This window comes from Hibiscus syriacus, unplaced genomic scaffold (genome assembly GCF_006381635.1).
Source record: "Hibiscus syriacus cultivar Baekdansim isolate YM2019G1 unplaced genomic scaffold, ASM638163v2 tig00110896_pilon, whole genome shotgun sequence".
Classification (NCBI taxonomy): Eukaryota; Viridiplantae; Streptophyta; class Magnoliopsida; order Malvales; family Malvaceae; genus Hibiscus; species Hibiscus syriacus.
In genome coordinates, this window is record NW_024062904.1 from 287,112 (window position 1) to 304,738 (window position 17,627).

Below are 17,627 nucleotides of genomic sequence, written 5' to 3' on the forward strand. Positions count from 1 at the left end.
TTACCATGTGCTAGCCCTAAAAGCACATCTTCATCTACCGGAAGCCCCAAGTGCATGGAAATATCCTACAGCGTAATTGTGCACTCTCCGCACGAAAGATGGAATGTGTGTGTCTCTGGTCTCTACTGATCGACTAATTCAGAAATCAAGTTTGGTTCTATTCTACTGTGGCCTTCATATCTAGCTAAGTAACTGAATCCAGCCTCGACTAAATACGGCCGACACAGATTGATATCGCTAACTTAAGGTTGAAGATAAAATGATAAAATATACGATCACTCTCCTAAAATTATTAATAATTACAAAAATTAATATATAAACTAATAATAAAAAATTAAATAAATAAATTATTACTAATAATTTAAATTAAAATAGAATTTAAAAATGTTATCGTATCAACAAAATGTCTCGATATATGATTTCCATCCAAACGAAGCATACCGCCTTCCATTTTATAACTGCAAAAAAATATTATAAAATATTTTAATAAAATAATAAAATATTAATTTAATGGAATATAATATATTATATTACCTTATAAATAAAATTTGACTGGGGTTTAGCATTAAGAGGGTTTGATTTTTGATATAGTTTGAGAGGATTTGGTGTGTTGAAAATAGTTGAGAGGGGGTATTTATAGGATGGGATGAGGGGTTTGGGCGGATGGGTGGGGGAGTGTGAACGGTCGAGATTTAATTATGAAAGGCGCGACCCATGCACCGCGCCTTTCTGACGCGTGTCAGCCTGGCAGAAAGGCGCGGCCCATGCACCGCACCTTATGTTGATGTGGCTCCAGTTGGCGTAAGGCGCGGTGCATGGGCCACACCTTTCAACACGTGGCGCCACATCAGCGTAAGGCTCGGTGAATGGGTGGTGCCTTTCTGCAAAGGGTGCTAAATCCGTAATATTTTCTCTAACGGTGTCTGACACGTAAATAATTAAAAAATCAGTGATTTTTCGAAAAAATCACCTAAATTTGAACCATGAAATAATAAAATTTTAATCATAAGCATTATATCAATTAAAGTAAAAATGAATTGATTAATTAATATATATTTGAATCATTAAAAATAGAATAATTTAAAATTATTATATAACATTAATGAAGCTAACAATTAACATAACTCTAATTAACTTTAAATATGACTTACCCATAATAAAATTTAATCAAAATAAATCTTAAAAAACTTAAAAATATACATAATTCAGACATAATAGAATTAGCATATACATAGTCGATAATTATTAATTAAGAAATTAAAGTATATTTTAATAACTCCATTAGAAAGGTTACACTCACATTACTTAAAATATGTTTTTTAAATCGCACAAAATTCATAATAAAGGATTTATGTACCCCTTTCATTTGAATAATGTTGTATGATTAACTTTCTAATAAGAAAAGTTTATCTTATTACACATTGCTTATAATAATTATTTCTTTAGCTTATAAATAAAGTTCATAATAAATAGTTGGTTTTTAATTAAAAATAATAATTAAATCATGTTATTTAAATGAAAGAGATTTAAAGAAAAATAATAAAAACTCATTGGGTGACTTCAACAGTAAAAAATATTGTTTTCTTAAAAAATTTAAATATAAATAATTATATTTATATGTATACATTATCAATTAAAAAATTCTGAACGTGAGTTATTATTTGTGTAGTTTACACCGCGGAACAAAAACCTTATAATATGCCGTACTTTTCGTCTCTCATATTTATCTTGCTCTGTTTTTCTCTCTCGTTGTGGAGCGTGGAAATCTAATAGTTTCCACATCAAAGCCATAATCATCACGCCTCTTTTCTCCATCCTTTCCTCTCTTCTTCTTCTTCTTCTCCCTAAATGTCCATTAACCACTTCCATTAAACAAAAAACAAAAGCAACTCTTTCATTCCATGGAACCAACCCAAATCTCCCCTTCCTCAAACCTTCATAATCACCCTCCAGTCTTCTTTTCAAACCCAAATGAATACCAACAACTCGAAAGCATGTTCGAAAAGCCCTTAACCCCCAGCGACGTGGGCAAGCTGAACCGCCTTGTTATTCCCAAGCAACATGCGGAGAAGCACTTCCCCTCGGTCGGCGGTGACTCGCTCGATAAAGGCTTGTTGCTGAGTTTCGAGGACGAGTCGGGCAAGTGTTGGTGTTTCCGTTACTCGTATTGGAGTAGTAGCCAAAGCTACGTGTTGACCAAAGGGTGGAGCAGATACGTCAAAGAGAAGAAACTCGATGCTGGTGACGTTGTTTTGTTCCAACGACACCGTTTTGATGCCGAGAGATTGTTTATAGGGTGGAGGAGGCGCGGTGCAGCCGTGGATGGAGGGAACGCCGTCATGGGAAGTAACAGCGGCGGTGGCAATGAACGGTTGTGCAGTAGGGATTTGTATGAAGGGTATCCTTATCCTGGGCAAATTCAAGGGCAATGCCATGGGGCTAACGTGTCATACCAACATGATTGTCTGCGTGCAGGTATATAATTCTCCCACATTGAAAACATCGTCTCCTTATAAAAAAAATACATACTTTCTCAATCCTATTAAATAATCATTTATTAATTTTTATTAATAAAAATAAAATTTTTTGTTCTTTTATTATTGAAAATATATTATTCAAAAGAATTTGAAAAAAATATATTTTTAGAATTTTTTAATCATATAAATTTTATAAAATAATAATTAAAGTTTACAAAAATTTAATCATCAGAAATTAATAAATAATAATTTTAATAGATAGAGATAGTGTTTATGTTGTAAATATTTTTTAATCTTAATATAAAACTTTGGAATAATGTTATAAAATGGGAATTTATTCTCACATTGAAGTGCGTGAGAGACACTCCCCAATTACATTGGAGTAATGTGATTATATTACTCGCGTAAGGTCTTTTTTGAAATTATTTCACGCGATACATAGTATTTATTTTAGTAATTTAGTATTATTTACTAAATTTTATTCGATGTCTATTTTTTTAATTTTAATAAATCAAATAATATGTTATATAAAATTTGTTATTCTATTTTCCAAATGATTTTTTTACTTTAATCCATCATTTTAACATCTATAAGCATATATTTTCAGTAGCTTCGTTTAAGTAAAAGTAGTGAAAAAATAAGAGTTGAATGGGGTAGGGTTATTGATGATGACATGGGAGCATGTGTTTTAAATTTGCAGGAAGCATGGCTGAAAATCAAACCCAAGGTGGGAACCCAAAGAAACTATTTAGGTTATTTGGGGTGAACCTTGAGTGCGAGTGCGAGTGCGACCTCCATCACTCATCTCATCCATCCATCCACCACTTTTACTCCCAATCCTACGCTCCAAACCCCCTGGTAAACAATGCATACCATTAATCTTTATTAATTAACTACTAAATATAAGTTTAATATATTATGGTGCTGCTTGTAACGAGACAGATTAACATTTGAAATGTTGGCCACTTGGCACGTGGCCTAATTGCATGAGTTTGGTTACTAAATGAAGATTAAATTCAGTCGTTTCCTTTACCCCAACCAACCTGATAATTTTGTTGCACGATAACTTAATTTAAGATTAAAAAAATTATTACTAGAAATATTAATATTTTTTAATATTTTCGATAAAATGTTATGTAAAATGTTATTTTTTTAGTAGAAACATTAATTTCGTTACTTAATATGAATATTTATGATATTAACATTTCCAGTAGAAAAATAATATTTTAGGTAGCTCCTGATATTAATATTTTCGATAGAAAAATAATATTTTAAATAACACTCTACCAAAAATATTAAAAAAATATTAATATTTTCGATAACGTATTACTTGATCTTATATTAAGCTAACTTTCCTTAGAAATTCCCCTACCAAACAAATATAATCAGACATTAATTACCCCAACCCAGCTGTCCAATTCAGCGGGATTTCTGGATAACTATTTTTTAGTATTTATAATCGACATATTTATTTATTATGTTAAACAAAGCATTGTTTAATTGATTGATAGATTGAAACACTAGAGATATTTGCCTTTGATTTCATCCATAGATTCAAGAGTCTTATAAAGAAAAACTCAGACAAGTAATGATGGAAATGGGGGAATGAAGAGTCCATAAAAGGCAGATTGTTAGTTAAATTCCATGTCAAGCAGAAATTGTAAGCAATGGGATACTTCTCGTGTTCGATAGTTTAGCTTAAAGTAATTTTTAATTTAAAATATTTTCCTATTTAATTTAAAAAATCATATAATTTGTATTATTTTCAATTGTAATAAAAAAAAGTTATATTAGGACGAGTTTAAAGCACATATTCTACAGAATTGGGTGATTACAATGTAATTTGTGATTGTAACAGGAGAGATATGAAGCAGATGGAAAATCAAAGAGGATAAAGATTTCAAGATGTTGACATTCATGGGTTTGACTTTGAAGGTCAAAATAAGAATATAATGAGTGAGAAAAAAGAAAGTATGAGTGTCCAATGGCTGTAATAGTGTCCCAAATATAACTTTTGCTGCTGTAAGTTGCAGAAAGCTTCAGAAATAGATTTACATTTTCATAATTTCCCATTCTATCTCTTTGCTCGCAGACCACATGGTCAAAGTTAAAACCTTGAAATTTCTTCTAAAGTGGTCCCCTCAAATGGATACAGAAGCTGATAAGCATGAAGCCCAATGGTGTGCGTTGAATAATGGCATGCACATGTTTGAGAGACAAATATGTTTAGAATCGATGAAAAGATCGCAGATATCTCTGCATTTTTATTATGGGACCAATGAGAGTGTGTGTCAAATGATTCATGAGGGCCCATAAGGATTTCAGACAAGAGAGCTACCCATTTACCTCCATTGGAAATGGTTATAGTGGCTTTGAGAATGGGAAAAGATCACCGGATCTTGTTTTTTCATCAAAGTGGGTGCCCAATCAGGCTATTCTCCAGCATACGATAAATTCTTTCAATCATGCGTAGATACCGTATAAATATAGGAACGCATTTGAATATTTCTTTCTCCTACCTTGCTTTTCATCTTCAATCAGGAATAGATTGACTGGGTGGATGAAGATATTTATTTATCTTAAAAATTTAAAATTATCATATATTTTAAGTATTTTCTTTATACTTTCTATTGATAACTTGTTTACAAAGCTCCTAAATTTTATAAGTTTGTCTTCTTAAAGTTTTATAAGTTTACCTAAAACATAAAATTATTTGTTCGTCCCTATCTTAAACTCTCTTAACATTTGCCTCAAAAAATTGAGCTCACTTTGAATTTCATTAGATAATTTTCAAGTTGAGTTAAACCTATTAAATTAACTTTGAGCATCTTCAAACAATTTGCGAGACTAACCAAGTGTTTATTATAATATTTTTAATATCAAATAATTAATTCACTTTTAATATATAAACATGTAAAGCCGATTAATAATGGTCGAATGCACCATAATAGGCTTGGTACAATCCATAGTAAATTGGGTCATACGTGTTTTTTGCTGCTGGCCAAAGGAACCAATGCGTCAGATGGGATTTGAGATGAAGATGACTGGTTGGGTTGGTTGTCCTGTATGGCTCTTTAAGATTCATTGCTGTCGATTCTTTGGGTTCAGAAGTGATCCAAGTTCATCACACCAGTAGTTGATGGGAACAAAAAAGTTTTGGAGATCGTAAAGAGTCTACCCTTTTGGTTTGGAAGGAGAGTCGTAGCCAATAAAGTTTTTGATGAATGGAAAGGTGCGGGAAGAAGGTTTGAGAGGAAGCTAATTCAAAAGGAGAAGAGGAGATTTCTCTTTTTGTTTGGCATAGAAATTTATATATTGACTTCTCGTGTATGTTTGTATCAGACTTAAGATCATGTTTTTTATCCATACACCAACAAAATATATAAATATGACCGTCAATCAACAAATATGACTTTAATAGACCTCTTATGTTTGCCAATAATCTTGTTAAGAATTTATAATTGGTAGAAAAATTTACCTTGTTGGAAGTTCCTCAAGAGGAAATCTTACTAAGAGGAGGAATGTTTTCAACGGTATAACAAATTTATTTTAATTTGAACTTGAACTACCTCACTAATCTCAAACAAAAATTAGAAAGGTAAATTTCGAATTGTATGTAAGTGGAGCTAAGCTCTTCCCAATTACAACTTCAGTTAAGTTTTCCAAATAAACAAAAACCTAATCAATAGTATCGAAAGCAACATTGATGACAAGTGTTTTAATTGTCAAATAAATAAACATAATTCTCAATTAAATAGATAAAATAAAATTGAAATAAAATAATATAAAGAAATAGGGTTGATCCACATAGACTAAGGAATTTCCAATTAAATCTGACTTGATCTCTAACCATAAAGTTTGTAAAATAAGAAAAAGGTTTATTGAATTTAATTGAATAAACTAAAATAAAAATAAATAATTGAAAGAGATAATGATAGGAGATAGCCTCTAGCTTCGCTTTGACTCGACTCGTCTCGATCCTTGAAATAAATTTTACTTTGAAATATTATCGGTTACAGTCTACAAGGCCCAACCCTTGTAACTTGCTATTCTCTTATGTGAATTAATCCCCTGAATCAATTCTTGAAAATTAATCCTTGTTTGGATTTAAATTCGACTATCAATGTTAGCGCCAATATCTTCTTTAATGCTGGAAAAGCACGTGCTTGGATTATGTGTCTCAGTGAGAATCAAACATGATCTTGATTTCCCTTAGCGGACTGCCCCTAAGTTTGTTCTTAGGGATTTGAATTTGCTACAAGCCGATTCCAACGATAAATCGAAACAACACTCATGCCAAGGTCCAATCTTTGACTTGAAAGTGTAAAAAATTTAAAGATTAAGTCGTTTACCTAACTTTATTTCACAGTAATATTTATATCCGAATCGTAAATTGTAGCTTCATGAGTTCAACGTTGAAACAATTTCTCGAACTCGAATATAAATATTAAATATAAATAATTATTTACATTTTTTTAATTTTTGAAGGATCATAATGATGTTCATATATAAGATGAGTTTTAAACGAAACACTTTGAGGAAATAAAGTGTTTGACATAACATAATAACAAGGCCTGCACAAACTATGAAGAAAAACTTATATCTCAAAGTAATGATTCAACCCACAAATAGTGCAAAGCTAAAATGGAATTTCAACTCTGCACCAACAACCTCTAAATATGGAGGCCCCATTTCATTTCCTTTCAGCCATTTTGTATTGTGCAAGTCATTTCAAATTAGGATGGATGCACGATTTTATATTAGGAGAGAAAGTTTAAATTTTTACGAGGACACAAATTTATAAAATTCTAGAAGAAATAAAAATAAATTTTTAATAGAAAATATATTAAAAAAATCTAAAATATATAATAATTTTCAGGAACAATCGCTCCATCCACTCAAAATATATAATAATTTTCAGGAACAACTGCTCTATCCACTCCCCTTAGTCCACTCAAAATCTCAACCTTGCAGATTCTTAGGAATCCCTTGGAGAGGCCAGAGAAAGATCCTCACGTCACAGCAGAAAAAACAATGTCCCGCTCCCATTCCAAAGAAAAGGACAAATAATTTCAAAATGGAGCATATACCACATTCAGTAATATGCATCTTAAAACATTTTGTTTAGATTAAAAATCATTGTAATATATTTTGTCTCTTCTTCAAGGTAACGGGGGAGATGAGTTTTTGTTGCTTTGCGTTAACATTTCATTGGACAAAATGTCACGCCATACTTTGGATTGTCGAAATCTTTTAGTGGTTTGAGTCTTTGATGAATTTGTCATGTGATTGGAGTCATCTTCGGTCGTTTTGGCTAGATACAACCGATCATCCTTAATTTTGGTATGTGTCTACACCAAGATTAAAGTCAGATTCAGAAGTTGATTACACATGAAAAAATTTAAAGCATTTCCACGACAACTAAAATTAGTGCATTAAAAAAACAGTTACCTCATTTTGTAAAAATCTCGTCCTGCAAGTTGCATAAATTCTGGGAATATACTTTGACGCAAGTCTTTGCTTCTCTAAGAACAGTACCACATTTTGTACAGTGATGCAAGACATGGCTTAGAAAAGAGGTTAAGCTAGATCCAAAAGTCATGACCTTAAATCAAGTAGAAGAGGACTCAAGTAAAATGCCCCAATTATTTTGGTATTTAGGTTGCGCAGGAGTCTATAAAATTCCCCATCTACCAAAATATAACACTTGAATAGAGAAATCAAGTATCAAAGGTAGGCACCTGACAACATGAAACAAACATCATATATGTGTTCAAGAGATCAAAAAAATTGAAGGAACTGGAAATTTTGGGTTTAACGTTCGTCGACACAAGCAGCCGACAACAAGCGATAATGATGAGTGGCACTAGTGGTAGGGGACGGTTAAATCTACAAGATAATGTGTTGGAATTATTTATTTCACGAGATAACGTTATCCCAAGATTAATTGCTGAAGTAGGGCGAATTGCACAGTGTTGGCCGTAGGTCGCCATGCCTTCCGGGTGACCTAAGATGTGGCAGCTTCCGACGAGGGAATGATCGTGTGCATGGGACATGCACAACCCAACCCATAGGTCGCCATGCACTCCCAGCGACCTCCTAGGTTGCCATGCACTCCGGGCGACCAAGGAGGTCGCCATGCACGCCCGGCGACCAAGCTTTTAACCCTCTGCACGCCCTGCATGTCATAGCTGGGAGATTCCTGCACGACGACCAAGCTTTAACCCTCTGCTCCCTCATGCATGCGTTGCATCCATAGAGCGGGACGTGCAGAAATATCACATGACCATGCAAGGAGACAAGGTCGCCGGGCGTGCATGGCGACCTCCTTGGTCGCCCGGAGTGCATGGCGACCTAGGAGGTCGCTGGGAGTGCATGGCGACCTAGGAGGTCGCTGGGAGTGCATGGCGACCTATGGGTTGGGTTGTGCATGGGACGTCTGAAGCTGCTACGTCGTAGGTCGCCCGGAAGGCATGGCGACCTACGACCAACACTGTGCAATTCGCCCTACTTCAGCAATTAATCTTGGGAGAACGTTATCACGTGAAATAAATAATTCCAACACATTATCTCGTAGATTTAGCCGGTAGGGGACTTCGATTAGATTCATGAGTTAAATTGATACTTTTTCAAAAGTTCAAGAGTTAAATTGATATTTTACTCAAATTTTAGAGCTTAAATTATAAATTAACACCTTCACTAACATTACACGTCATCAAACTAATGATATTTAATGTCTCAATAAAAATATTATAAAACGATAATATAAATGATCAAAACATTACTTTTTTTAATTAGTGATTAAAATAAAATAAAAATGATCATATTAATAGTTTATCCAATATTTAATGATAGAAAATTAATATTATTATAATTAATTTATGGGTAAAGTACATAAATAATCCCCTACTATAGGGTGATACTTTGTCAAGTCCCTCGACTATTAAAAGTTACAAAATGAACGTTTATACCTTGCATACGCAATGTTTGAACATGAAACCTCAAGGAATAACAACAAATCTCTTAATTAATGAAGTCGCTTGGTTCATGTTTTTTGTTGTTAGTTAAATCCAAACTTTTTCTTTAACTCTTTATAAATAAATATATTTGAATATCCATTGTTTATACTATAATCTCACAATGTAGCTGGCGTATACATATAAAGAATAAAGAGTTTGTCGAAATAGGAATTTGTGTGTGTGATTTTTTTAAAATGATTTGAGTTAATTATAAAATAATATTTATATAATTTTTTTAATTTTTTTAATTTATTGACAATGTACATACTCTACAGATGTTATTGTTCATGTTCTCTAGAGAAATCAATATTCCCTTATAATACCAAGATTTGTTGAAACATACACTCCAAGCATCATTCGTGAGTTTGATAGTAGAATAGAAGATTATTTAGCTGAGAGCTCAACATTTTCAAGATATAATTGAGGTTAATTAAAGTATTTAGAGACCTCTTAAAATAGTTATCTTTCAGCCTTATAATTTCATATGTCATCATATGTCCAATTACATAGCTATTTAATTAAAGAAAATTTAAATATTATGACTTATTTGTTTTTAAACAAAATTTTTAAATCGTTATGTAAATATAATATGCAACCAATTAAGATATTACTGTAAAATTATATTTGATAACCGATCAAATTGTTATCACGTAATTTTTTGACAATCACATTTTATAAATGTCAATTACACAATAATTATTTGACAGCCAATTAAAATATTACTGTAAATATTTTTTTTGACAATAATATTTAGTCGTTACACAATCAATTATAAATGTCAGTTGTAATATAATACTTCTTACCAAATATATTATTTAAGCACTTTTACCCTAAATTTAATAAATAATATTTTATTGTTGTGTTAGAGATATTACAAATACTTTTATGGTTATTAAAACAATATTTAGACAATCATGTCAAATCATTATGAAAATATATTTAACGACAATCAAAAGTAATTGCACTGTGTATACCTTATTATTTTTATTTGCAAAGTTGTTTAATATATTTTTAACTAAGGTACATGTAATGATTTTCTTTATTATAATAAAAAATTAAAATAAAAATTTTATAATTTGATATCATTTATTTTTTTTAATATAGTATAAATGATTACAAAGTAGTACCATTAAAATTAGTCAGTCGATTTACAATTCGGTATCATTTATCAATGGCATATCATCAATGTTAATAGTATTAAGAGTATGAATGAAAAATATTTTTGAATTTCGACTTTAAAATCAATTTACAAATAGTCAACTAGTATTTTGAGTCGTTATTATGATATAAAATTAAGAATGCTTAATTATCTCTCCATTATGAACAAAAATTCCTCTATACTGTGTCTCTCCCATAGTTGTATAAAACGTGAATAAATTATCTAACGTTAATTCAGCTAAAGCCAGAAAAGGAAAACTAAACAGCTGCCATATGAGAGTTGAAACGGCTATAATTAGCAAATCAAATTCCACAACTCTTTACTTTCCCTCTGTTTCAAATCAAAAAACATTACGTTTCGTTTTATTTACTGTTTCTGATGGATCTAATAACCCACCAACTTCCTTCTACTTCCGCCTTTATCAAGACACAGATTTGCTGCACTATCTGTTTCATCTTCATCTTGATCTCTTCCATAATCGTTTTGAACCTTGGGAGCTCTTCAAAGTCCATCCCTTTTTTCCGTTTCGATCATTTCTTCCCTCGGAAACCAATACCGAATCATTATAAACAACCCTGTGATTATTCCTACGGCCAATGGGTTCGGGTCAATGACAAATATAAGGTTCAGCTGTACGACGAAAACTGCTCGTTTCTCGATCCCGGTTTTCGGTGTCGTCAGAATGGAAGAAAAAACATCGATTATCTTAAATGGAGATGGCAACCCCATGGCTGTTATGTTCCTAGGTACGAGAGTTTAGTCATTTCCTTTGCCTTCCCTTCTTTCTCTCTTTCATGCATGCGGATTGACAACAAAATGGCAGAGTAAGTGTGGTTGTTACTTGTTAGGGTTGTTTAATTTCTTTCAACCACAGATTCAATGCCACCGATTTCTTGGAACGGAGTCGAAACGGACGGATAGTGTTTGCAGGTGATTTGGTGGGAAGAAACCAATGGGAATCCCTGCTTTGCATGTTAGCTCAAGTAGTTTCAAACAAATCTACAATCTTCGAACAAAACGGGAACCCCATAACCAAACACAAGGGCTTTCTTTCAATCAAGTTCCATGACTACAACTGTTGAAAGTATTAAAATTGTTTTCAAGTTTGGTAACCAACTTTGAAAAAATGGTTTTCAAAATTTGGTAAATGTTTCTTTGAAAATGGTTTTCAAAGTTTGGTAAATGTTTCTTTGAAAAATAGTTTTTCAAAGTTTGGTAGATGTTTGTTGAAAAAATGATAATGAGATAATCACAATTAATACCTAGGCTTTAGGGTGTTTACAAGATTAAGTCCTTAAGTTTCAACTATAAATACCCTAGCTCATTTAGCTTCAAAACCATTCCAAAAATCATTTCTTTCTCCCAATACTAGAGAGCTTTCTTGTGAGTAGTGAGTGTTTTGTAAACACCTGTAAATTTTCTCTCTTAGTAAAAGATCTGCAGTAGTCCGGAGACGTAAGCACAATTGGCTGAACTCCGTTATCAATTTCGGGTATTATTTTTCCGCTTTTATTTCGTATTCTCACTAATCTGGTAATAGGGAAATTACTTGTACTTTGTTTATTTCCTAACAACTGGTATCAGAGCTTTTTGTTGTGAATTCTGACAATTTTTGTGGGGTTACTATTTACGTGAATAGTGAATTTCGTGAATAGTGAAATTCGATCGGCGATACGAGTTTGTCGACGGAGGTGTTCTAATACACGACGGTTCACGGAAATTGTCAGAAACGATCCAAACGAAGCCAGATTCGAGTGGGAGCGATGGCTGCAGACGAAGGGAACGTGAAAATTGAAAAGTTCGATGGTGCGGACTTTGGATTTTGGAAGATGCAAATTGAAGATTTTCTATACTAGAAAAATCTATATCAACCCCTCTTAGGAAAATAACCAGAGGGCATGAAGAATGAAGACTTGGCACTTCTCGACAGACAAGCCCTCGGAGTTATCCGACTGACGTTATCCCGCAATGTTGCTTTCAACATAGCAAAGGAAAAGACCACGGCGGGTCTTATGACGGTTCTCTCCAGTATGTATGAGAAGCCATCGGCCTCAAACAAAGTTCATTTGATGAGGCGATTATTTAATTTGCGGATGACGGAAGGGGAATCGATGGCACAACACCTAAATGAACTCAACACAATCACAACCCAGTTGAGTTCAGTGGAAATTGAATTTGATGATGAAGTTCGAGCTTTAATTCTCTTATCATCTTTACCGGACAGTTGGAATGCTACTGTTACAACAGTCAGCAGTTCGTCGGGAAACAACAAATTAAAATTCGACGATGTTCGGGATCTGGTACTGAGCGAAGAAATTCGACGGAGAGAATAGGGTGAAGCATCAACCTCCTCAGCCTTGCACATGGAGTCCAGAGGGAGAACTTCAGAAAGAAATTCAAATCGTGGCAGATCGAAATCCAGAAGGGGAAAATCAAGAACAGGAAATAAAGATTTTACCTGTTATAATTGCGGCAAGAAGGGCCACTTCAAAAGAGATTATCGAGCACCGAAGAAAAATACCGGCGCACAGGAATCTGCCAACATGACGGAGGAGACAGGTGATGCTATGATTTTAAGCGTCAACAGTCCGATTGAATCATAGATTTTGGATTCAGGGGCATCTTTCCACTCTACACCATGCCAAGAAATCATGGAGAACTATATCAGTGGTGATTTTGGGAAGGTTCATCTTGCTGATGATGAAACCTTGAAGATCGTCGGAAAAGGAGACATCCGACTAAAGCTGCCAAACCAGACCACCTGGAAGCTGACAGGAGTGAGACATATTACTGGTCTCAAAAGAAATTTGATTTCTGTAGGACAGCTTGATGGAGAAGGATACAGTACAACCTTTTCAGGCTGTGAATAGAAGATTACCAAAGGAGCACTCGTCATTGCTCGTGGTAAGAAGACTGGTACTCTCTATGTAACCTCAAATTTAGAGAATATCATTGCAGTAGAAGATGTTGATGGAAAATCAAACCTATGGCACCAAAGGCTTGGCCATATGAGCGAGAAAGGAATGAAGATACTTCTGTCAAAAGGGAAGCTACCGGATCTAAAGAATGTAGATGTCGGACTATGTGAGGATTGCATCTTTGGCAAACAAAAGAAAGTCAGTTTTGCAAAGATTGGCAAGACACCCAAGGCAGAAAGGTTAGAATTGGTTCATACTGATGTATGGGGACCATCCCCAGTTCCATCTCTTGCAGGCTCACTATATTATGTCACCTTCATCGATGATTCAACAAGGAAGGTGTGGGTTTATTTTCTGAAGAAGAAATCATAAGTCTTCGATACCTTCAGAAAATGGAAGGCCATGGTGGAAAATGAGACTGGTTTAAAAGTTAAGCGGTTGAGGTCTGACAATTGAGGAGAGTACAAAGATAGTAGATTCATATATTTCTGCGCAAACAATAGGATCAAGATGGAGACAACAGTTCCCACAACACCGCAGCAGAATGGCGTAGCAGAGCGCATGAACAGAACTCTGAATGAACGTGCCAGAAGCATGAGGATACATGCCGGATTGCCCAAATTGCTATGGGCTGAAGCTATCAACACTGCAGCTTACCTGATCAACCGTGGGCCCTCAGTTCCTTTGGATGGCAGAATACCAGAGGAAGCTTGGAGCAAGAAAGAAATAAACCTTTCACACTTAAGAGTGTTTGGTTGTATTTTTTATGTATACATAAACTCTGCTGAAAGAAGTAAACTTGATGCCAAGTCCAACAAATGCGTATTTTTTGGTTACGGTGGTGATGAGTTTAGTTACCAGTTTTAGGACTACGAAAATCGGAAGATCATTAGAAGCAGAGACGTCATTTTCAATGAAAATGTGATGTACAAAGACAGGTCAACCGCATAATCAAGTAATACCGAAGCTGAAACAAAGGAATTTGCTGAGTTCGAGGAGATTTCTGGAAATGATGTTCAGATCAGTCCTGAAGCAGTTCAAGAGGAAGAACCAGACACACCAGAACTAAGACGCTCCTCCAGAATTCCTAAACCAACCCAACGATATTCTCCTTCTTTGCACTACTTGTTGCTGACTGATAATGGTGAACCAGAGTGCTATGATGAAGCAATGCAAGTGGAGGATTCAGTCAAGTGGGAGTCTTCCATGAAAGATGAGATGGACTCGCTTATGTCAAATCAGACGTGGGAATTAGCTTAATTACCACCAGGCAAGAAAGCGCTTCACAACAAGTGGATTTACAGGATCAAAGAAGAGCACGATGGGAGCAAACGCTACAAAGCGAGATTGATTGTCAAAGGTTTTCAGCAAAAAGAAGGTATTGACTACAATGAAATTTTCTCTCCAGTCGTGAAACTGTCTACAATCAGACTGGTGTTGAAAATTGTAACTGCAGAGAATTTACATCTTGAGCAGTTAGATGTAAAGACAGCTTTCCTTCATGGTGATTTGGAGGAAGAAATCTATATGAGGTAGCCAGAAGGCTTCATAGAGGCAGGCAAGAAAAACCTGGTATGCAGGTTGAAGAAGAGCTTGTATGGTTTAAAACAAGCTCCTAGACAGTGGTACAAGAAGTTCGATAGTTTCATGAGTAGCAGTGGTTTTACCAGATGCCAAGCAGATCATTGTTGCTACATCAAGAGGTTCGACAATAACTTTATTATTTTATTGTTGTACGTTGATGACATGCTCGTTGCAGGCTCAGACATGCAAGAGATTATAAACTTGAAGCAAAAATTGTCAAAGCAGTTTGCTATGAAAGATCTGGGCACTGCAAAGCAGATTCTTGGGATGAGGATCAAGAGAGACACAAAGTCGGGGACTTTGATATTATCACAGGCTGAGTACATCAACAAAGTACTCTCCAGGTTCAACATGCAAGATGCTAAACCAGTAAGTACACCTTTAGGTGTTCATTTCAGACTCTCCAAAGAACAGTCACCAAAGACGGAGGAAGAACATGCACACATGGTGAAGGTGCCATATGCCTCAGCAATTGGAAGTCTGATGTATTCCATGGTTTGTACCAGACCAGATATTGCTCAAGCAGTGGGAGCTGTTAGCAGGTACATGAATAATCCGGGCAAGGTACACTGGGAAGCAGTCAAATGGATCCTCAGATATCTGCGGGGTACCACAAACAAAGCACTTTGTTTCAAAGGTGGAGATACGATACTGACAGGCTATGTAGATGCTGACTTAGCCGGAAATGTTGACATCAGAATGAGCACTTCAGGGTATGTCTATACTCTAGGAGGAACCGCAGTGAGTTGGGTTTCTCAACTACAGAAGATAGTTGCTCTCTCCACAACTGAAGCAGAATATGTCGCTTTTACGGAAGCTAGCAAGGAGATGGTTTGGCTCCAAAGTTTCTTGGAAGAGTTAGGCAAGAAACAAGATAACAATGTCTTGTATTGCGACAGTCAAAGTGCTATACATCTAGCAAAGAATCCGTCTTTTCATTCCAGGACAAAGCACATACAATTGTGATATCATTTTATCCGGTCTCTTCTGGAATATGGGATTTTGAAACTTGAAAAGATCAGTGGAGCTCAAAATCCGGCAGACATGTTGACAAAGACAAACAGAAGTTGTGTTCAACTTCAGTTGGCATGCTAGAGTAACAAGACTAGAAAAGCTGTTGCATTGATCGAGGTGTGAAGACAGATTAAAATCAGTCTTCAAGTGGGAGATTGTTGAAAGTATTAAAATGGTTTTCAAGTTTGGTAACCAACTTTGAAAAAATGGTTTTCAAAGTTTGGTAAATGTTTCTTTGAAAATGGTTTTCAAAGTTTGGTAAATGTTTCTTTGAAAAATAGTTTTTCAAAGTTTGGTAGATGTTTGTTGAAAAATGATAATGGGATAATCACAATTAATACCTAGGCTTTAGGGTATTTACAAGATTAAGTCCTTAAGTTTCAACTATAAATACACTAGCTCATTTAGCTTCAAAACCATTCCAAAAATCATTTCTTTCTCCCAATACTAGAGAGCTTTCTTGTGAGTAGTGAGTGTTTTGTAAACACCTGTAAATTTTCTCTCTTAGTAAAAGATCTGCAGCAGTCCGGAGACGTAAGCACAATTGGCTGAACTCCGTTATCAATTTCGGGTATTATTTTTCCGCTTTTATTTCGTATTCTCACTAATCTGGTAATAGAGAAATTACTTGTACTTGGTTTATTTCCTAACAACAACCTCACCATCGAATACTACAGAACACCTTTCATAGCGTTCCTCGCTCGCCGCCCGATAACTGTCCCGACTCAAGTCAAGGTAATCGTTAAGGTAGACCAGTTGCATTGGCGTTCCAAACAATGGAAAGGAGCCAATGTCATAGTTTTCAATACAGGCCACTGGTGGAACAAAGAGAAAATTGCTAAGATGTATGGCTTCTTCTTGCTCTTGCATGTCATAATTTGTCCCTTAATTCTGCATAATAACACAATTTTGTGTTTTCCAGGGGGTGCTATTTTCAGGAAGGTAGGACACTGAATATGACAATGGATGTAATGGAAGGTTTTAAAAGTTTTCTCAAAACATTGATTTCATGGATAACCAACAACATTGATCCACAAAAAAGCCATGTTTTTTTCCGGAACCATTCTCCAGTTCATTACGTGTAAGTCTTACTAGTGAAAGTTGCATAGAAAACCAACAGTCTTTTTGGTATTTTACGAGCGAAAATTGCAGGAATGGCACATGGGATGGTGGTGGAGTTTGTGATGCAGAAACAGAACCAGAAAAGGAGCACAAGAAGCTTAAACCCGAGTCATTGAATAATCAATATATTGCTAATATAACCAAAGTAATGAGCAATGGCAATTCGAAGATCCGATTGTTAAACATTTCGTATCTGACCGGGTTCAGGAAAGATGGTCACCCTTCAAAGTACCGTGAACCAGGGACCTCAAGATTGCAGCCATTGGTGTCTGCCAGGTATACCAGACACATGGAACCCGATTCTTTATGCTCAATTACTTTCAATGGAATTTAG

At 34.9% G+C, this 17,627-nt stretch overlaps 2 protein-coding genes across 2 annotated transcripts; both read left to right on the forward strand.

Annotated features, from left to right (window-relative positions):
* The first annotated feature begins 1,865 nt into the window (after positions 1–1,865).
* On the forward strand, positions 1,866–4,389 carry LOC120146170 (B3 domain-containing protein At2g36080-like). Its single transcript, XM_039159813.1, has 3 exons — positions 1,866–2,475; positions 3,178–3,335; positions 4,336–4,389. Exons 1-3 carry the CDS (start codon positions 1,902–1,904, stop codon positions 4,387–4,389), a joined length of 786 nt encoding a protein of 261 aa, XP_039015744.1. The 5' UTR covers positions 1,866–1,901.
* Positions 4,390–11,033: 6,644 nt separating this feature from the next.
* On the forward strand, positions 11,034–17,627 carry LOC120146165 (protein trichome birefringence-like 8). The gene is made up of 5 exons (XM_039159810.1): positions 11,034–11,401; positions 11,530–11,726; positions 16,824–17,016; positions 17,094–17,252; positions 17,324–17,627. The coding sequence occupies exons 1-5, from the start codon at positions 11,034–11,036 to the stop codon at positions 17,625–17,627; spliced, it is 1,221 nt and encodes a 406-aa protein (XP_039015741.1).

What these genes read in the sequence shown, in the direction of transcription:
- LOC120146170 (XM_039159813.1), top strand. Translation starts at nt 1,902, where the DNA reads ATGGAACCAACCCAAATCTCCCCTTCCTCAAACCTTCATAATCACCCT. An exon ending in ACATGATTGTCTGCGTGCAG is followed by an intron (nt 2,476 to 3,177) that starts GTATATAATTCT and finishes TTAAATTTGCAG; the next exon opens with GAAGCATGGCTGAAAATCAA. An exon ending in CCTACGCTCCAAACCCCCTG is followed by an intron (nt 3,336 to 4,335) that starts GTAAACAATGCA and finishes TGATTGTAACAG; the next exon opens with GAGAGATATGAAGCAGATGG.
- LOC120146165 (XM_039159810.1), top strand. Translation starts at nt 11,034, where the DNA reads ATGGATCTAATAACCCACCAACTTCCTTCTACTTCCGCCTTTATCAAG. An exon ending in CATGGCTGTTATGTTCCTAG is followed by an intron (nt 11,402 to 11,529) that starts GTACGAGAGTTT and finishes TTTCAACCACAG; the next exon opens with ATTCAATGCCACCGATTTCT. An exon ending in AAAGAGAAAATTGCTAAGAT is followed by an intron (nt 17,017 to 17,093) that starts GTATGGCTTCTT and finishes TGTGTTTTCCAG; the next exon opens with GGGGTGCTATTTTCAGGAAG.